The following is a 22,401-nucleotide window of genomic DNA, read 5'->3' on the forward strand; positions in this document are numbered from 1 at the left end:
ACAAAGATATACGCTATATATATGTTTATGTTATTTCTATATCCTGAATGTCCAATACTGTCAAACCTGGTTTCTCCTGAGGACAAGACATAATAAGAAGGGCAGACTAAATGCACAAAAGGTAGTCTTGAAGCAAGAAAAAAAAAAATCAACACCCAGATCAATCACCCAGATCAATCAGGTGAGAGAATAAAAATCTGTGTTCGAACAACTGCCTCTAGAGGGAAGAAACAGAGGGAGAAGGGAACTAAAAAGCTAAAGAAATGCAAAAAGGTGAGAGCAGAACAATGGGATAACAAGTAGGCGAGGCTTCAGGTGGAGCAAGCGGAGAGCTGTGCATTTAAAGGGTTATTCTGTACCTGTATTCCCTATAGGAAGTGGTATTAGGGAATTATGTAAATTTCCACCATTGCATGGAAGCAAGTCTCAATTGCCTGTAATCACTGTAATAACTAACTGCCTGAGCAACCACAGTGATCACAGAAACAAGCAATCCAGGTCATATCCAGCAAAATAGCCTCTTTTATTCCTTTCTTTTGCTACAGCAAAATCAGGATGTGCATGCAGAACCCAAAGACTCACCTATCCTTGCCATATGCTCTGCTTTCTTCACCTCTTGCTCTGCACGGGTCTTGAAACGATTTGAAGTATATTTGTACATCCTGTGATGATCAAAACTTAATTAGCAATCTCAGCAGTAAGGTCAAACCAAGATTTCATCACTGTATTCCTGGAGAATAAGATCTTCACATTCTACTCTACTTTTTTCAACAGATTCAATAAATGAAGGAAGTTTACATATCAGTAACTGGGCATTTTTGGGAGTACTTAGGACATACCTTTAAGTCAGAGATGTTTTAGCTGTAGCTGCAACCACAATACCCCCTTCTACATTATCCAGTGGAGGTGCAATCTATCCCATATTCTTGGGAGAAATCCCCAGGTTAAGGGGAACAAGTTCAGAAGTGAAAAAGAGGACAGAACATATTTATAAAACTTCTCCAAAACCTCCCATTCTACATAAACACCCCTTCCTTTCTCCTGCAAATGGCCATCTACACATGCAGTTTCACAGTTCACGTCTCTAAGCAGGGCTAGCTCAAAGCCTCTAAGTAGTATAGGAATTGTATGAATACAGCTTCAAGCTGCAGCTTCAAAATTTCAGGACATTACCATATGCTACACATGTGACTCACAACCTTGTAAAGTGTTTGATTTGCAGTGACTTGTTTTACCTTCCCTGTAGCATAAAATGCCAAATGCAGATTGCAATCTAACTATGACTATTGCAGAGTGAAAGAGACAAAAGCTCATGAGTATGCGTCACTTCTACGTAGAGGTGTATAACCGGGGAAAGAGATGACACCAAGGATGATCAGAGCCTGCAAGAACTCAAGCCACCTTGGACATGAGGTTTTGGAAGTATCCAAAGGAAAATCCTGTCTAAAATACATTTTTATGGAGGGAAAAAAAAAAGAAAAACTCTCCAGCATTTAGCCAAAAGTAAAAGCCACAAAAATGCTGTTTTTACATATGGGAAAATGTAAGGACTTAGAGCTTGATTGACCAGCTCATTAAAGTAGGAAGAAGCACATTTAAGTCCCAATGAGATAAGATTCCCCCAAATGAAATATAGTATATAAAGATCCATGAGAAATCACCTTGCACAGATGAAAAAGATTGGTTATCTATGTTTTTGTGGGTGAGCACCTATGTGCTCAGATGTCAGAAACAGTCTAACAGAAATCCTTTATTCTCAAATCCAGTAAACTCAAAACACAAGCACAGTCCACTTAAATACATTTCTGCATCTAGTAGACTCCTTTGCTGCTACTCATAAGGACCTCCTCATTGCAGATAAAGCAGACGCACACTAACTCTTCCAGAAAATCACCCAATAACCAGGAGATGCAGAGTAAGGTTTTGTGTGGCGCAGTCTCTTCAAATCCACTTAAAAGGTGATTTAAGCTACCTGGAGCCAAGAGCCAGAACATGTTCTGAAAACCAGAACTACCTTCAACATGCTGGCGTAATTACATGACCTCATCCACATCCTGCCTTACTTTCCTGGGTGGGAGGGAACAGGGTGAAGCTGAATTATCTCAACACACGCAACTCTTGAGACAGAAGTACCTGAGCATGACCACAGACAGACTGCTTTAGAAAGTGAGGTACACCTCACCTTTCCAACAGGACACACAGAGCACAGCTGCGGAACAACCCAGAGAGGCAGTGAAGGATGTCATCCCAACTCTATGCCCTCCTCCCTAGTCCTACTGCCCGTACCAGCTTCAGGTGCCTGCAGGAGTGTTCAATATACCAAAAGCAAACCGAGGACCACTGGAACTCAGGTCTGGTTCCAGACAAATTGTCCCAGAGACTAACCATTTCAAGAAAGAAGAAACCAGCCAGCCATTATGTTTCACTTTAGTTTCCAACGTCAAATGACTTTGGCCACAGCCAGGAAAGCCGACATTTAAGTGGTCTGGAACATCTTATCTAGCAAAGACATACGTAAGACCAACAGACAAGAAATCCAGATGATATGATAGCAAAACATATTCATCCATCTTCAAGAGGTTCATTACAATCATCCTAGAGTACCCTCATAAAAGTAAACTCCTTGCACATGGTTCAGTAACACCTGGTTCACAGTAACAGCCAAAGAAAGCAAAACAGCACACACTACTAGCCATTCGAACGGCTTACATATAAACTGACATGCAAAACGGCCTGCCTACTTCTAGCTGTACAGCCTGCACTGCTGAACAAGTTCCAACAGTGACTGTGGGAGGAAACAGATGAAGTAACCCTTTAAGAGATGAAAGCAGCTTCCAGGGAGTCTGGTACTGTGGTATCACACCTACAAATGCTGCTGAATGATTTGCACAAAACCAGCCTGCTCCTGCCTCCTGGACATTACAGGCTCCAGAAAGGTTTTGAGAAGTCGGTCCCAGTTGGTCCCAGCCCACATGGGTTCACGAGGGGTAGGTCCTGCCTAACAAATTTGATTTCGTTTTATGATAAGATCACCCATCTAGACGACCAAGGGAAACCAGCTGATGTGATCTTTTTGGGCTTCAGCAAAGCTTTTGACACGGTTTCCCATAGGATCCCACTGGACAAAATGTCCAGCATACAGCTAAACAAAAACATCATCCAATGGGTGAGCAATTGGCTGACAGGCAGGGCTAAAAGGGTTGTGGTAAATGGGGCCACATCAGGCTGGCGGATGGTCACTAGTGGGGTCCCTCAAGGCTCCATTTTAGGGCCAGTCCTCTTCAATGTTTTTATAAATGATTTGGATGTAGGACTAGAAGGTGTTTTGAGCAAATTTGCTGATGACACCAAACTTGGAGGAGTTGTAGACTCGGCTGAGGGTGGAAAGGCCTTGCAGAGAGATCTGGACAGATTGGAGAGCTGGGCGAACACCAACCACATGAAGTTTAACAAAAGCAAGTGCCGGGTCCTGCACCTGGGACGGGGCAACCTTGGCTATACGTACAGACTGGGCAATGAGACACTGGAGAGCAGCCCCGCAGGGAGGGATCTGGGGGTTGTGGTTGACAGCAAGCTGAATATGAGCCAGCAGTGTGCCCTGGCAGCCAGGAGGGCCAACCGTATCCTGGGGTGCATCAAGCACGGCCTTGCTAGTCGGTCGAGGGAAGTGATTGTCCCGCTCTGCTCTGCGCTGGTGCGGCCTCACCTCGAGTACTATGTGCAGTTCTGGGCACCACAGTACAAGAAGGATGTGAAACTGTTGGGGAGTGTCCAGAGGAGGGCAACGAAGATGGTGAAGGGCCTAGAGGGGAAGACGTATGAGGAGCGGCTGAAATCACTGGGCCTGTTCAGCCTGGAGAAGAGGAGGCTGAGGGGAGACCTCATTGCAGTCTACAACTTCCTCGCGAGGGGGAGTGGAGAGGCAGGTGACCTATTCTCCGTTATCACCAGTGACAGGACCCATGGGAACAGTGTTAAGCCAAGGCAGGGGAAGTTTAGGCTACACATCAGGAAGAGGTTCTTCACTGCGAGGGTGGTCGCACACTGGAACAGGCTCCCCAGGGAAGCAGTCACTGCACCAAGCCTGTCTGAATTTAAGAAGCGTTTGGACTGTGTACTTAGTCACATGGCCTAAACTTTTGGGTAGACCTGTGTGGTGCCAGGAGTTGAACTTAATGATCCTTATGGGTCCTTCCGACTCGGGATATTCTACGATTCTATGATTCTAAGTCTTTCACTGATCTCTAGCAAAAGGTAGAAGATAACTGGAGCTCTTCTGGAAAGAGAAACTACTTCCTCCATGGTCTTGGATATCCTTTACTTTCACCTGAACAGTAAGGTCGTATTAGTAGTTGACTACACAACCCACAGAAACATAGCTTCCAGAAAGAACAGCGACAAAAGGACAATAAGTGTCCTGCTCAAGAGACAAGCTGTTATTCCTGATGAAGAACACTGTAACGGCAGTAAAACCTGGATTTACATAGTAAAGGCATTTAAACACCCTAAATCCTGTGACAAATCTCCATTCTTTGTTCTCTAACACCAAAAAAATTAACCTGCAGACAAGCCACTGTTAAATGCTTTTCCTTCAGAGACGAAGACAAGCTGACTTGCAATCCTACAAACAGGAGTGAACACACCGCCTCCTGAAGACAATCTTCCTAAGCAGATCTTGCAAGCAGAATGCTGTACCTACCAAGACCTGATGTAAAGCATAAAATGATCAAACAGAAGGACACCTAGCCAGAAGTTCACCAAGAGAGATGTAAAAAGACTACAATCAGGAATCACTCCTTAAATCAGCATCAAGTAATGCTCTTTGCATGGCAAGCTGGTTTATAACAGACTTTCTTATAAATCCAGGAATATAAATGGATAGATGTGTGTCTATGCTAATGGATGAATGCCATTGCAACACAGTAGTTCATTAGCCTTTAATCAGGACATAAAATTAACAATCAGGCATCGTGACTCTTCCCCAAAGATGAGCAAATAGCCCTTACATGTAACACACAGCAAACCATCTCTTTGGGCTGTCATCCAGGAGAACCTTCACTACCTGCTACACATTTGTTTGCTGGACCAAAAAAGTACAACAGTAATCTGGCATAGACTGGACAAGCACTACAACAAACAGCTATGCTGAAGCACAGAGCTGCACTGAAGCATTAACTGAACTCTAAAGGAATGCCTTAACATTGGTATGCGCCCCCTTTGTGCACCTATACAAACCAGAGTCATTTTGCAAGTTCAGGAAAGCAGTATTAAACTGCAGAACACTCAAAACCCAGTAAATAAATGGGGATCCATGACCTCTGGCTTCAACTCTAAAGGGAAAATCCAGGGCACAAGCACCTTTTCAGCAGGTTCGTAGAAACAAAAATCCCCAATAGATGTAAAAACAGTAACTTCAATCTAAGAAAAGACTGATCTATTGTTTTTCCTTAAGCAGATCCCTCAAGAGCAAGCCACCTGAGAGAAAATAGGCTCTGCTAAGGTGTCTGAAGGTAAGAGATCAATTTTCACAGTCTGTCCATGGCATAAGGTAGATGCCTACCAGAAGGGCTGTACTGGCTCTCAGAACCCACGATGAAAGTTTTAATGCCTCATCCCAATGGACATGCAGCTTCTGGAATCCATGCCTGGCATTAGGAGCACGAGACAAGAAGAAAGCAGTTTGGACATTTTCTTCAAGAAAGGCTATAATTGCCCCATGTCCACAAAGATCCACACTGTGTTCTATAAGGCAGCCTTGTTTGGAGTCTTTGCTTCTGAACTGCAGAACTGGGCATTTTAAATGTAAATGTCGTTCCAGCTGCCCAATAGCAATATATTATTCCCAAGAAAAAAAAAAGAAAAAAAAAGCAGAGATAGAATTGTACAGAATTGGTGATAGGAATCCAGAATAGCTGATGCCTAAATTGTCTAAACAGTGACTCTTTTCAACAGAAACCAGTCCAGTGGCTTTGGATGGAACTGAAGCAGTCTTATCCCTCCTCAGGAATCGACTACTGACCACTTGCAAAAAGAAGATACTGAAGCAGATCAACATCTGGAGTGAGTTGGTATGCCAGCATTGTCATTACAATGCTGGCAAAAAATATGTAGTGAGGACATCCTGTCTTTGAGTCTTGCAAGAAGCTGGTCTCTGATGAGATAAAAACTTGTGCCCTCTTTTGCTTTCCCTTCCATAATGCTGTTTTGGACTGTGGCAATTGATGAAGTAGCACATGCAAGATACTCTCAACCCAGCAAACCACGACTTACAGTGTCAAGTCATGCTGTACCAAATTGACTGCCTCTAAAAATGAAACGACTGTCTATTTTGACAAGGGGAGAGCAAGGGATGCAATCTCCTGTGACTTCTGTGAAGTTTGATACCACTTTCCAAATTTTAATTTAAGAAGCTGAGTAAGCATGAGCTTGACAGGCAACAGCCAACATTGCTTCACTAAGGGCAAATCACACCTCACAAATCACCATAGATGGGATGATAGCACTGGTGGATAAGAGAAGAGCGATTGCTATCATCTGCCTAGACTTGTGCAAAGCATTTGACACTGTCCTGCATGACATCTTTGTCTCTAAATTGAAGAGACATGGATTTGACGGATGGGCCACTTGGTGGGTAAGGAACTTGGCTGGATGGTCACATTCAGAGAGTTGCGGTCAACAGCATAATGTCCAGCTGGAAACCAGTGACAAGTGGCATTCCTCAGGGGTCAGTATTGGGTCCGGTGTTATTGCGGAGAATGGACTGAGAGCAGCCCTAAGGAGAAGGACCTGGGGGCGCTGGTTGACGGGAAGCTCACCATGAGCCAGCAATGCATGCTTGCAGCCCAGAAAGCCAACTATATCCTGGGCTGCATCAAAGGCAGCGTGGCCAGAGTGAGGGTGGTGATTGTCCCCCTCTGCTCTGCTCTCATGAGACCCCAACCTGGAGTAGGGTGTTCAGCTCTGGGGCCCCCAGCACAAGAAGGACATGGACCTGTTGGAGCAAGTCCAGAGAAAGGCCACAAAGATGATCAGAGGGATGGAGCACCTCTCCTATGAGGACAGGCTGAGGGAGTTGGGGCTGTTCAGCCTGGAGAAGAGAAGGGTCTGGGACAACCTTATGGCAATCTTCCAGTACCTAAAAGGGGCCTACAAGGAAGCTGGTGAGGAACTCTTTGTCAGGGAGTGTAGTGATAGGACAAGGGGTAATGGTTTTAAACAAACAAACAAAAAAAACAAGTAGGTTTAAATTAGATATTTGGAAGAAATTCTTTACTATGAGGATGGTGAGGCAACTGGTACAGGTTGACCAGAGAAGCTGTGGATGCCCCATCCCTGGAGGAGTTTAAGGCCAGGTTGGATGGGGCTTTGAGCAACCTGGTCTAGTAGGAGGTGTCCCTGAACATGGCAGGAGGGTTGGAACTAGGTGGTCTTTGAGGTCCCTTCCAACTCAAACCATTCTATGATTCTGTGTCTGCTTTTAAAGGGAGACAAATTGCACAAGCTACTTTTGATTTACAAAAGCATTAGATTTTCCGTTATCTTCCTGTTTTTCCATGATGTCAATCCCACATCCTATAATCTTGTGATCTGTTTCTGTAGCTTTAACATGGAGTTATGCAGGATACACACAGAGAGCAAAATGCTAAACCTCTTCTGTAAGGAAACTCCTGCACACATATGCAGACTTCCGGTCTAACACTTACCTTGGCTTGTACAAGCAGCAGGAAAGTCGCTTGGTTTGTACTTTGTGTCCGTTTATGAATATCCTCATTCTAGGATCAATATAGAGCACAGCAGCATAGGCACGGAAGGAACGGCGCTCAGGCTTTCTGTAAGAGATGGATGTTTACAGATATTAATCAATTTGTTCGGCATTTTACTGTAGGACTACCTGGAGACATTCTCCCTATTATATCCACGTACCTCAAAGATGACTCCATCAATTTACCACCCGAATAACCAATGTCTTATTTGTCAGAGTGCTCATCCTTGTCCCTCCTCTTTCCTCCACAATTTTTCCCCTTAATTATGCTCTGCTTAAAAAACAGCCATCACATACTACTGTCATAGTCTCATCCTCTACCCAAACCAAATGAACAAGTTTCTCTGTTGAAAACATTTGTAAGATTCTTATTTCCCAAGAAGCTGCTACCCAGGTTCCAAACGACCAACAGAATTACCTCCCCACACTACTTTTCACTATCCTGTGACATATCCTGGCACCTATTCAGCAGGATTCACACCTCATTCAGTTGTGTTACCATGTCATCTCACAGGCATCTTCTCCAAAACATGCCAAAGATATAACCTACCTCTCAACAAAGAGAATGAGGTTCTTTCCATTTTAATCACCATTCAGGTAAATTAAATGAAGTTCTTCTTTTACTTTTTCAGCCTGTCTTCTGCAGCGATTTTCTACCAAGCTGTGTATTTTAAATTCTGTTACAAAACACTTTACCATAAATGCTGTTACTGTACACATTACTGTAGCTTGAAAAGGCTGTTCTGAATACAATTAGATAATAAAAGTCAAATCTATGAACTGGACCACTTAACACTAAGTGCCTCGCTTGCTAGTGCATTCTCTTGCCCTTGAGTTAGTTAGGAGCATGCTCTAACAGAAACTGCACTGATCAAACACAGAAATAGTATCACATGGAAGAAGCAGCTCCTTCCATTCATCAGTGGTAATCATGAAAGCTCAGCAGCATGCGCAGTGCAGGTCAACGAGGCTGACCTGCACAGAATATTTTGTTGCTGTTCGTTTAATCAAATTGAACATCAGTTTGACAGTGGCGCAGAGTCATTACCAGCTGCCATCCTGACAAAAATATCTTTGACTGTAGAAAATTAAACCTATAGCTGAGGGCTTCCTCCCCTTAATACAGATAATTAAAGAAGGGTATTGAGTTTGCTGCTTTGACTAAGCTGAGACGAGTCAAGGCAGAAATTCACAACAAACACACAAGCATAACATCTGTGAGCTATTTACATGCATGAACTCCAAATTGCTGAAGAACTAAAGAACGTCTAAATTCTCCTACTCACCACAGAAAGAGAAGCTTTAAAAAAACCAAACATATGCACACAGCATATAGCTAAACCCCAAAATATAGTTAGATCAGAATCCAAGGGCCTGTAACATCAGTCATACTTACGTTCCCTCTGGGGGTGTTTCTGCCATCTGAATATCTTGGAGGTCAGAAGTCACATCCAGCTCTGGCTCTCCATTATCCATTAGCTTGAGGTTAAATATGATCACCAAGGTGCCTAAGAAAGCAAGAAGTTGATCAGGTGAATCCCACCCAAACCCTCAAATTCCTTGCCCATGACCAGCACCATAGATACATACCTTTCTCACCACGGATCTTATTGAACTGCTCCATCACTTGCTGTTCTGATTTGAAAGGGGAATACTTGTAGATTAGCTCTGTCTCAATAGCAAACTTCTCCATGTTGTCAGTCACAGGCTCTCGGCTCTGTGCATTCCAGGTGGGCAGTGGAACAATGACCTGCAAATAGCATTGTACCAGGAGCAATTCAGACCTACCCACTCCAGTCAGCCATTTACGTGAAACGAGGTTGAGCAGTAGCCCTTCCTAACTTTTCAGCGGTTTGCACAACTGTCAAATGCTCAAGGACCTTTCTTTTCCAGCCTCCAAGTTACTTTTCTAGAACATCTAGTCTTATATGAAACCATTCCAAAATAATCTGTGTGGTATTGGCTGCTCAATGTTAACACAACCAACATCATTTTTACCTCTTGTAATAACTTTCATCTAACAGTAAAAAAAAAAACACAAGTTTTGCTTCTTAAAAAAAAGAAAGCATCAGCCTCTGTGCTCAACTCTTCTCTTGAAGAATTGTTCTTCACTTATTTTTCTGATTTCATTTTTTCTTCTTGGTAGGATTCTAACAAGATTATTGGTTTTGTGTTGTTTAGAACACGAACAAAGATAGAATTACAGACTGCAGCTGTGTATCAAGGACAGTAAGTCCCCTCCTTATTTTAGGAGTAAGCTCAAACCAAAACTTCTAGTTCCAGAGGCACTATGGGAACTACATTGCTGCTAGCTAGCCACTAACAAGCACTTCTCCCTCAACAGCTTTGTTGTACAGCTCCCTCCACTATCAAAATGGAAAATCCTTACATACTATCCCAGTGCGAAAACGTAGCTTCTCATTATTGGCTATGCCTTAAAAATACTTGCGCTTGAGCACAAAAACACTTCCGTGTTAAGAGTTCAGATACAGAACGGTATCTGAACTATCTGTTAAAGATATACAAGTTCTCAATAGTTAGAACCATACTGATTTATGACTTAAAGAGATGCATCTGGAGTTTCTGACCTATGGGGAGCATCTTCAGTCATACCTTTAATTCTCTACAGATAATCAAATATGAACAATAAATTTAAATACATCTCAAAATCAAATTTTGTGGGAAAGGAAAACACAAGAAAGTCTGGACACAGCCTGAGCTCAGCATAAGCAACATCAAGTGATATTAAGCCCTACAAACCCACAGTAGTTTAGAGAGACCTCTTGAACAGATTTAAAACCAAAAGGAAAAATCAGTCATGACTTTGCAGATCCCCTACCAGTGTATCCCCAAGAGAAAACCATACACTGAACAAAATACAGTGGAAATCCATACTGACACAGACCCTCTCCTTCAAGAGCTGGGTGAAGTTCAGATGAGGCAGTATTCACCATATTACTTCGTTACAATATTTTATGTACAAACCTCATCGATGCCTTCTTCCTCATGGAATGTCCGTGACAAGAGAAGGCAAGTCATGGTGTTGTTTTTCTTTGTGAAAAGGATAAAGTCTTTCCCAATCCGCATGGAACCCCTGGAGACAGATTTCAGGCAGCATGTTATACTTGATGATCAATACGTTTCAGCAAATTAGCAGAATTTACGCTAATTCTTTAAAAACAGACCAAGTTATGTTTTCATTCCACTATGTTCGAGTATGAGACACCAAAAACAGATTAAGATGGGTAAAAAGGCTTAAACAGCAGCTACCCTCTCTCTATCATTCCTTCAAAAAAACATCTAAATCTGGACATTTTCACAAGAAGAAATGGAGCTCTCTAAATTCTTTCCCGAAAACATTAATGTTAATCACAATTAAAAAGTGCAAAATGGAGCTTTCCAAACTCATACTATGAAGAAAGTTTAAAACAGGTTTTGTTTTTAAATCTGAAAAAGTCGACTACAGTGAGATGTGATAATAACCTTCAAATATATGAGCAGAAATGTAAGTCAGCGAGAAAATGAATGCAACCTTCATTTCGCTGTACACACAAGTGAATAGCAGTAGACAAGTTTCTGGGAGACAATATATTTTCCAACGTGACAGGAACATTAGCAATTCAACTTATCAGCTAGCTATCACAAAAAGGACAGTCCTCTTCCTCCTAACTCTCATATTCCCATTAAGACCTTCCTTCCCAATATTCTCTTTTATCCTATCAGCCAACTCCTCCAAAAACCCTTAACAGAGAAAAATTAACATTTCGTCAAAAGCTGGATCAGGGGTTCTGTCAGTTCAATTCTCTTTAGATTAGACCAGTGTGATAGCAAACATCTCCTTTGCACGTTTAGGCTTCAGTCTGCAATTCCTAGCTGCAATATAGCATGCCCCTCACTCAAGTTTAAGAACAGGCGAGAGTTCTGCCCCGGAAGAGCAAAGGTAGGATCTGAGATCTGTCCTGCACTGAAGCTGGATTGATGATATCTCAAGACCCCTTTCAACCCTCCCTGATTTCTATTCTCCCCCAGATATCTATTGAATCACACAGATTCCCCCACTAGGATGAACATACATCAACAAACCACATGGAGATCAGAAGCATAAGGCAGAACAGACAATCAGAGTAATCTATAAAAGTCCTCCAACTTTCTCAAACAGGTTTTACAGTTGTGAATGGTTTTTCTCTTTCATATCGAATCTGTTCCAATCAGCAAGATTTAATTCTGTTCATCTGTCACTTAAATCCCACCCCTCCCCTCATTCCTACCATCATTCCCCTTCATCTCTGTGCAATTCATAGAATCATAGAATGGCCTAGGTTGGGAGGGACCTCGAGGATCATCTAGTTCCACCCCCCCGCCATAGGCAGGGACGCCTCCCACTGATCAGGTTGCTCAGGACCTCATCTAACCTGGTCTTGAACACCTCCGGGGATGGGGCATCCACAATCTCTCTGGGCAACCGGTTCCAGTGCCTCACCACCAGACAACCTTCCTAGAGAAAGGCTGCAGCACTATTTTGCTTTGATTTTACTATTTGCCTGATATTGACATATTAAGGTCGTTTTTTTTTCCTGCTCTTTCATTTTTTCCAGCTGATCCATATCCCCTGAATCACTTAAATATAATGGAAAACACTGTCATCAGTTTGAACACGCTTCTCTACTCATTCTGTCCATAGAGTTCCTGCACACCAAAACACAGTATCTTTCTTTAGATTTCATCTCCGAGTGTTTTTCTAGTAAAAAGATACACACCTCCAAGCAAAAAAAATACATTTGCTATCTCATCTCTAACCTCCATAATCTCACGAGGCTAGCTTTTAATACCTACGATTTCAAGCCGTTCCCATACTGCCCAATTTGAGTTGACTCCGGTGATCGCTTGGCTGATTTACCAAATTGAATAACACTGGCAGCTTCATCTGGAATGAGAGACAGGTAGCAAATCCAAAGTTTGTTTTAATATACACAGAGGCACATCTTACAATGACGAATAAGTTTTTATTTAAATAGCACAGAAAGACTGCTGCAAGGAAGAGGCCTGAAGTCCAAGCCAAGGTCTCGCCCTGAAGCTCTGCCATCCAGCCCCATAAGAACTACACTGGTCAATGGCACTGGCATCGGAAGTTTTGTACAGATGCTGTTACGCTGACAAAAGGAGTTTTAAGTTTCAGACTAGACCAGTACCCCATCTGAACTGGGTAAAGATGTTCTCTTTTTACAAAAAAAGAAGTCAACAAGATGATCTGTTGTGTTAACCACAGTTACCAGTGTGCTCATAAATAAACCAAAATCCAACCCTGGGACACTGCAGCTCTGGTTCTACTAACACCACAGACTCAAAGCCCCTGGTACTCGGGCATAAGTCACTAATACAGAAAGGTCTTGAATTCAGGATAAACTGAGTACATTTTCTTTATGGAGTTGAGCTGAACACTACCACCAATTACTGCATAGTAAGACAAAAGCTATTTTTTTGCAGCAGATTCCTGGACAACTGACAGCAAGACAGCTATGAGTATAAAAGCAGTACTAGCAACTACCACAGGAAGTCAGAGCATTTTATTAGCACAGGACAAAACAAAAGGATATGATAGTTTTACAGATGAGAGGGTCTGTCATTTTTAGTTCAAGCCTTTCCATTGTTCAAGGTATAAAGCCTTTTAATATCATCCATAGGACAGAACAATTGTACTCCCTTCTGCCAAGAGATAGCAATCGTTTCACCATAGAATTTACTGGGAAAAATGAAATGCAATTCCAGAGATGAGGGAACACAAAGTGCCTTAACAGGAACAATCATTCAAACAGGAAGGCTAACAACAATTACTGCCCTCAATGCACATACAAGCTGCAAGGGAGGAGGGGACAACTATTTCAAACACAAATTTTGACAGGATTGCAGTACTTCTTCCCTTTCCTCAGCCTACTAGGGTGTTTTCTTGCCAGCCAAAGCAAACATAAGATTATCTCATACTTGGAGATCTGGATTTTTTTATTATTACTATTGTGTTAGTTTTAAAGCCTAGTCAGACAGGGGTATATGGGATATTCTAAGAAGAGAATATTACTGCCCCCCCGCCTTTGCTATACTAGAAGTTGTATCAACAGCTATTTTTAAGAAAAAATTCAGAAGTCTAAAAAAGGAAAGGAGTAATTGCCTGAAGCATTTCCTCACTCAGAAAAGGTGAACATATGGTTTATCATTCAGGGTTGGAGACCTTTTTAGGATGGCTTTAGGTGATTCTTCTTGGGAAGAGAAGGATAAACAATGCCCAGAAGAGGGGACTCCTGAAGGGTTAGGGAGCTTCCCTCTCTGCTACAGTTTGTCTTTGGGAGAGATTTAGTCTTTACCCTCCTCCCAAAAACCAAGGTATAATTTTTTTTTTTCCAAATTTTTAGTTAAGGCTCTAGAGGGAGTTTCACTTACAACTATTTTAGTCACACTGTGTTCATTTTGTTGTGTCTCAGTTACTAGACTTTAAAAACAAACTCCCTGGCAACAAAAAGAGGGTTGACATGATCTATGCCAAACAGACAAGAAAAAAAAAAAAACAATCTGAAGGAATTCAGTGAAGATGGCAGATTGATATTCAAAGCTCAAGAAAAGAAATCAGGTCTTGCACTTGGAGTACAACAACCCCATGCAATGTCACAGGCCGGGGGGAAGAGCAGCTAGAAAGCTGCATGGTAGAAAGTGACCTGGAGGTATTGGTTGATAGCCAGGTGAATATAAGCCAGCAGTGTGCTCAGGTTGCAAAGAAGGCCAACAGCATCCTGGCTTGTATCAGAAATAGTGTTGCCAGCAGGACTATGGAAGTGATTGTCCCTCTGTATTCAGCTCTGGTGAGGCTGCACCTCGAGTACTGTGTTGAGTGTTGGGCCCCTCACTACAAGAAGGACATGGAGGTGCTGGAGTGTGTCCACAGATGGGCAACAGAGCTGGTAAAGGGTCTAGAGAGCAAGTCTTGTGAGGAGTGGTTGAGGGAACTGGGGCTGGAGAGAAAAAGTGGCTCAGGGAGACCTTATCACTCTCTACAATTATCTCAAAGAAGGTTGTAGTAGGGTGGGCGTCGGCCTCTTCTTCCAAGCAAGAAGTGATGCGACAAGAGGAAATGGCCTCAAGTTGCACTAGGGGAGGTCTAGGTTGGATATTAGGAAAAATTTCTTCACTGAAAGTGTTGTGAGGTGTTGGAACAGGCTGCTCAGGGAAGTGGTTGAGTCACCATCCCTGGAGGTATTCAAAGGACAGGTAGATGTGGTGCTTAGGGACATGGTTATTGGAAGACTTGGCAGTGCTAAGTAAAGATTCGTACTTGATCTTGGATGCGTTTTCCAACCTAGGTGATTCTATAATTCTAAATTTAAAAAAAAAAAATCCTAATAAGAAACATCAAACAGCTGGGATATAGAACTGGGGGATAGACCTGTTTAATTCTGGAGTGTTGTTCCTCCAGGACAGCAACAGAAAACCTTTCTGAATGACATACTATTACAGTAGGCATGCTGTCTGGCACAGAGCTCACCAACTATCGCTCACAAACCAGACCTCCCCACTGCTTCTCTGGGACTGCTGTTTGAGATGCATCATGTCAGTGCAAGTAGCAACAAAACAGTACCTGCAAAGTGGCTTGCATCACCTGGGGAGAGACTCTTTTATTAAAGGAGTGTAGTAATAGAACAAGGGGTAATGGTCTTTAAAAAACAAAAAACAACAACAACAAACAGATTAGGTATTCAGAAGAAATTCTTCACGATGAGGTACTAGAACAGGAAGTCCAGAGAAGCTATGGGTGCCCCATCCCTGGAACTGTTTTAAGCCAGGTTGGATGGGGCTTTGAACAACATGATCTACTGGAAGGTTTCCCAGCACATGGCAGGGGTGTTAGAACTAGGTGATCTTTGAGGTCCCTTCCAACCCAAAACATTCTATAATTCTACGAAAAGGCAATCACTGCAGACAGACCTGGCTTCACCCTTTCACAGAATATTAGGGGCCTTGAAACATCATCTAGTCCAATCCCCCTGCCCGAGCTGGAACACCTCGATCAGGTCACACAGGAACACGTCCAGGCAGGTTTTGAAAGTCAATAGAGAAGAGAATTCCACAACCCCCCTGGGCAGCCTGTTCCAGGGTTCTGTCACCCTCACCGTAAAAAAGTTTTGTCTCATATTTAAGCAGAACCTCGTGTGTTCCAGCTTGCACCCATTGCTCCTTGTCCTATCATTGGGTGTCACTGAGAAGAGCCTGGCTCCGTCCTCCTGACACTCACCCTTTTACACATTTATAAACATTAATGATGTCACCCCTCAGTCTCCTCTTCTCCGAGCTAAAGAGACCCAGCTCCCTCAGCCTTTCCTCGTAAGGGAGATGCTCCACTCCCTTAGTCACCTTCATGGCTCTGCGCTGGACTCTCTCAAGCAGTTCCCTGTCCTTGAACTGAGGGGCCCACAGCTGGACGCAATATTCCAGATGTTCTGTCACCAGGGCAGTGTAGAGGAGGAGGAGAACCTCTCTCGACCTACTAACCACACCCCTTCTGGTACACCCCAGGATGCCACCGACCTTCTTGGTCACAAGGGCACAGTGCTGGCTCATGGTCATCCCGCTGTCCACCAGGACCCCCAGGTCCCTCTCCCCTTCACTGCTCTCCAGCAGGGCAGTCCCCAACTTATGCTGGTGTCTGGGGTTGTTCTTGCCCAGATGCAGGACTCTACACTTGCCCTCGTTATATTTCAGTAAGTTTCTCCCCGCCCAGCTCTCCGGCCTGCTGAGGTCCTGCTGGATGGCAGCACGGCCTTCCGGTGTGTCAGCCGCTCCTCCCAGTTTTGTGTCATCAGCAAACTTGCTGACGGCGCACTCCATTCCCTCATCCGAGTCATTGATGAATATATTAAACAACACTGGTCCCAGTACCGACCCTTGAGGGACTCCACTAGATACAGGACTCCCACTCGACTCCATCCCATTGACCACAACTCTCTGGCTTCTTCCCTTCAGCCCGTTTACAGTCCACCTCACTACCCGATCATCCAGACCACACTTCCTCAGTTTAGCTGTGAGGATGCTGTGGAAGACAGTGTCAAAGGCTTTACTGAAATCAAGATACACCACGTCCACTGCCTTTCCATCATCTATCCACCCAGTTATATCCTCACAGAAGGCTATCAGGTTGGCCAGGCACAACTTCCTCTTGGTGAAGCCTTGTTGACTGCCCCTAATGACCCTCTTATCCTTGATATGACTACAGACAATGCCAAGGATAAATTGTTCCATCCCCTTACCAGGGATGGAGGTGGAGCTGACCGGTCTATAGTTACCTGTGTCCTCTTTCTTGCCCTTTTTGAAGACCGGAGTGACATTTGCTTTCTCCAGTCCTCAGGCATCTCTCCCAATGCCCATGACTTACCAAAGATGGAGAGGGGTCTAGCAATGACTTCCATCAGCTCCCTCAGCACCTGCGGATGCATCCCATCAGGATCCACGGACTTATGGAAGTCCAGCTTGCTTAATCGGTCCTTAACCCAGCCCTCATCAACCAAGGCAAACTAGCCCTTTATTCTGACTTCATCTGCAGCCTCAGGGGTACAGGGCTCCTCAGGAAAGCCCCTGGCATTAGGACCTTTGAGAAAGGTCCTCCTGTATTTTTGAGTCCTCCAGTTAAGCATACAACCTGAGTACAGAAAGTCATCCTTCTTGCCTTCTCCATAAAATCACCCTCTGTATTCACATTATTTCTACTACAAGCACTCCATCTAATGACAACATATTCAAACAAACATCTCACATCCAAAGTATCTTTCTTATTGCATGTAGGTAATCAACTTAAAGCAAGATTATTTCCAGTCAACTTTTCCTTGGGACAGTGGAAAAGGTGGAAGAAGCTCTGAGATCTTTCATTACCTTAACAACTACAGATACAAACCATCTAAGTGAAATGACTGAGCACAGCTAGTTATTGAGAAACAAGTTTCATAGAAGTTCCTACAGAGACCCAAGATTTATTTCAAAAATCCATCAACACAAGAGGAAACTTCAGTGTGCTAACACGACTGTAGACACACTTACCCTTAGAAATATGCAGACCACTCTTCTGACACTGGTCCTCTAAGTGTCATTGACTACGCGCAAAAGCATGTATGTGTGCTTTTAAAAAAAGTGCCAGAATCCCAAATACATTTAAACACTGTTTTTCACCAAAGTATGCCTTGAATTCATAATATTTGAAGAAATACAAGATCTAAAAAGTAATCAAGACTTTAGTAGTTAACTGCATCCAGTAAAACGAAAGCACTTTTGAGCTCCCAAACTTCAAAATATAGCTTAAGCTTACTAGAGCTGGGATAAAAAGCAAGTTAAAGACTCATTTGCTTCTATCATTTAGATAATAGAATTACAGATTACTTCCTAAATTAGTTATAATACTTCAATCTACAAACGGTTTTTGAGTCATTAAAATCTTGCAACACCTTGAGAGTCCAAACAGTAGGTTAAATTTCTCAAATTTAAAGTATCCTCAGCAATGTCACCATTGATAATATGAGAAATCTCAACCTGAGATATGCAGCATAAGATCTAGGGTTTGGTTTTCTAATTGACTCATATTTAGTCCCCCATGAAAAAGCTAAACTTTTGAACCAGTGCTATGATCTTCATAGTTCCCTGAGGGATGCACTGCTTTTTAAAAATTATCTGTACTATGATGACACTGAATCCTCAACTATTTTGAAGGATTTTTGACTCTACAGCATAAGATAGGAAGGTTGCAGTTTAAGTACAAACGTTGCCAAGCAGAGAGCTCCTCAAAGTAGGAGCTGCCATCTTCAAGATGCAAAAAAGGTGGCGTGGATTAACAGTACCGTTCAATGATGCTAAAGCATTGCAAGAAGGCTTTACTTCTGCTAGATCCAACAGCGATTTACATCAGTTCTTATGATGAGGCAGACTTGCATTTATTATATTCTTCTCATGCTCCTAAGATATTATATTATCAAATATTGATCTCTACCACAATGATAATGATGAAAGAACAGAAAAATGCTTTCAAAGTCAAGCTTGAAATTTTTGTCATGGCACACTTTCATACTAGAGACAAGATAAACTAATCGCTCAGCGGCCCCTAACATGCTCAGAAACCTTTTCCCTTTTCTGGCTACGTTATTCTCCCTCCAGCCCCAATGCCAACTTTGGTATGCTGGAAAACTACAGACCAGGCTGACTCATCTCTATGATGCAGCACAACAATTTTCTTAAGTTTTCTGCAAACTGAAGAGGTGAAGAGTTTGATAAGTGATACAGCGTGACAGTGAAGAGGCAGGAACACATACCCAGGCACAAAACTTCCCTCTTTCAACAGGACCAAGCTGTTAATTCAGTTTCAGCCATAAAATGAAACCTCATCTTGAAAATATAAGTGTAACTTGTGACACTTACTTGAATCCATTCCAGTTCCATCATCCAAAAAACACAGCATGAATCCACCTCTCAGGTCTTCTCGTTGTTCTATGAGAGAAGAATTATTCAATACTCCCATACAGAAATTTGAGCTTCATAAAATGGAATCAAACTAAACAGTGTTCATGAGAAAAGTAACGCAATAAACTAGACTTCCATAAACTTAGTACAGCTATGCTCTAAAAAAGCACTTTTTTTTTAAAAAAAACAGAATGATTGATTTCTCCTACACTTTAACTTCTATGTAAATATATGCTACAACAGCGTACTGTAAAAGCAGGTTTCCTAAACACCTGGTACAAACTGCTGTTCACTTTGTTATCTAACCTCAGCTGAAAACTAATCTAGCATACTTGCCTGAGTTACTTGTAATGGCACTACTTTTTGAAAGTTAACAGACATCAGGGCACAGGACAAAAACCAACAGGCATAAACACCTTCACTCTTATTCTACCAGGCGCAACACACATTTGCAGTCTAAATCCAAGTTTTAACTTGTGACTTGGTTGATGACATGCAATGAAGCAACAGGAGTGACTTACCAGTATAAATGTCTATTCTTGTGGCATCTGCATCTCTACAAAGCAATAAAAACACAGACAGTATTCAAACGTCAAATAGAAATGAAGCTAGAAGCCAGACACATGCAATAGTTTCCAAGATGAACCAACTGCACAGATCAAAGTCCAGAGGCCTAGCAGGCAGCACTAACGGACATGTAAAAAACACATTGTTCCAGTTTTTGCCTATTTGAACCCAAACTCAAACGAAAAACATTGCTACTATACATAATTAAACCTAGTTACAGTGAATATCACTGACTTTTTAACAAAAGTCATGCTAAGGAAAAAAAAAAGAAAAGCACATTTCTGAGCTCCTTCCTGTATGCAATCAACACCTAAGCTTTTTCTGTCAAGCTGCCTACGAAAAGCTTAGTAACTTCTGCATAAAACTCCATCCAAATACATTCATGTTTGTCATAGGAAACTGTCATTAAAAGATCATTTAATTAAAGGCATTCATATGCTCTATCCTCCTCTATATTGGAAAAAGTAGCACATATAGCACTATTGCCTCCTTCTCACACCAATTTTTTTTTTTATTTTTTGCTAAGTGCAATGTAGACCTTCACATATCTTTGGTTTACTGATCAGAAGAGTGCAGTTGTGCTATTGCAATAAAACCCTACTTCCTAAATGCCAAGTCACTTTGTTTCATCCTTGTATCTTTAGTCAAGTAAAACTACTTTTCCCAGAAGGCTAACAATGTATAAGCACAGTTCCTCCTCTGGGAAAAGACAGATAAGGAGTTTGAAAAGAAAAAAAAGACTCAGTCTAAAATAAGCTACATTATGTTGTAGAAAAAGTGAAAACAGCAGCAGCTGCTGATCTGAGTTAAAACACAGTTCAATACATAGGCGCAGAGTCCTGGCTAGCTTCCTATAAAGACTTTTTCCAACAAATAAATTTTTCAGTTCAGCTCCTTACATTACTAACTGCATAGTGTGACAATTTATGCTTGATAGAAAATATCAAAATATTTCCACAATATCACATCATAATATTTGATGAAGCTGAAAGAATAAATATGCAATGCTTGGTATGCAGCTATAGACTGCAGTATGAGAAATGTGGCCTAAAACCTCTAGTTTCCAAGTACCAACTCTCTCAATTTTCACAATTGCTCTACTTGTTCTTGCTCTATTTTTCAACATCCCACTTCTGATTTCATTTTCATCCTATCACTACCAGGAGCCAAAGATTATTGAAGGATCTTAAAGTCCCAACTCCAGTAATTATTACTTTACCAATTTCTTTGAACAAAAAGGGAGAGTTACTTTTTCCTTAAAAAAAAAAAGGTGTTCTAACAATTTCCCTTCTAATTTTAGTTATTCTATGATTCATTCAAACTTACCTTGTTGGAAATACTACTTTGTTTTTTAGGGGTCGAATGTGGCAGTATAAGAGGACCAACTGAAACACACTGTTCAGTTTTGGGCCCCTCACTACAAAAAAAAAAAAAAGACATCAAGGCCCTGGAACATGTTCAGAGAAGGGCTTCAAAGCTGGTGAAGGACCTAGAAGACAAACCCTATGTGGAGCAGCTGAGGGAACTGGGGTTGTTTGGTCTGGAGAAGAGGAGGCTCAGGGGAGACCTTATTGCTCTCTGCAACTACCTGAAAAGAATCTATAGGGAGCTGGAGGTCAGCCTCTTTTTGCAGGTAACTAGTGATAGGACAAAAGGGAATGGCCTCAAGTTGCGCCAGGGGAGGTTTAGGTTGTAAAATAGGATACATTTCTTCTCAGAAAGAGTGGTCAGGCATAGGAATAGGTTGCCCCGGGAAGTGGTGGCATCACTGTCCCTGGGGGTGTTTAAAGAAAGGTTGGACGTGGTACTCAGGGACACGCTTTAGTGGGTGACAGTAGTAGTAGGGTGATGATTGGACCAGATGATCTTGTCTTTTCCAACCTTAATGGTTTACATAATCTGCTATTGACATTTACACTAAACTATAATGAGGTTTTCAATTTTTGTTTTTCTTAAAGTCTACTAGAAGTGAAAATTGCTCAAGATCTCCTAAACAGACAGACTAATTAAATCTTTACTGAATCTCCCTTGTGAATTAGCCAGTCTCAGAAACATACCTGGCATTATCCACAAGTTCAGCAAGGGCACCAAATAAGAACTCGTGGGTAGTTCTACAACAAAACAGAATCAGCAGGGTTACACTGACATGGAAGAGAGACCTTTAAATAAACACTAATCTCAAACATATTTTAAACAAGTCAAATCATATGTCTACAATACCAATGCCTTCTACTGACACAAGACTAAAAATTAGTGTTTTACTATCTGCTGGGAGCAGATGCTCAGCAGAAATGCTGCCCAATGGAGAGTCTGTTTCAGCAAACCTGATTCTCTTTATGTTCTGAAAAACATCGCGTGGTAAACACAAGCATTCTTAACAGACATAGCAGAGAAAGTTATTGACCTGTGAACAAGTCATTGCCTATGAACGAGAAAACAATTCACATAAATCCTCAATTATTCACCACATTGCCAAGTCTCTCTGTGGCAACTAAACAGTGTCTATATGTAAAATACGGACAGATAATATTACAGATAAGGTCCGTCTCTACCATGCGCATATTCACATAGCAAAAGTTATTTCTAACATGAAG

At 42.1% G+C, this 22,401-nt stretch overlaps 1 protein-coding gene across 2 annotated transcripts in view; it reads right to left on the reverse strand.

Annotated features, from left to right (window-relative positions):
- MORC2 (MORC family CW-type zinc finger 2) overlaps window positions 1–22,401 on the reverse strand; it is a 51,436-nt gene that overhangs the window by 23,702 nt on the left and 5,333 nt on the right. For both annotated transcript variants that reach the window (XM_040577287.1, XM_040577288.1), the window contains exons 2-10: window positions 21,865–21,918; window positions 19,762–19,796; window positions 19,199–19,267; window positions 12,596–12,686; window positions 10,748–10,856; window positions 9,353–9,512; window positions 9,159–9,270; window positions 7,704–7,829; window positions 583–662 (exon numbers count right to left, since the gene is read on the reverse strand). In XM_040577287.1, coding sequence (XP_040433221.1) covers window positions 583–662; window positions 7,704–7,829; window positions 9,159–9,270; window positions 9,353–9,512; window positions 10,748–10,856; window positions 12,596–12,686; window positions 19,199–19,267; window positions 19,762–19,796; window positions 21,865–21,918 — 836 coding nt within the window. The remainder of the gene's footprint in view (window positions 1–582; window positions 663–7,703; window positions 7,830–9,158; window positions 9,271–9,352; window positions 9,513–10,747; window positions 10,857–12,595; window positions 12,687–19,198; window positions 19,268–19,761; window positions 19,797–21,864; window positions 21,919–22,401) is intronic.

The sequence above is a fragment of the Cygnus olor genome, chromosome 17 (genome assembly GCF_009769625.2).
Source record: "Cygnus olor isolate bCygOlo1 chromosome 17, bCygOlo1.pri.v2, whole genome shotgun sequence".
NCBI lineage: Eukaryota > Metazoa > Chordata > Aves > Anseriformes > Anatidae > Cygnus > Cygnus olor.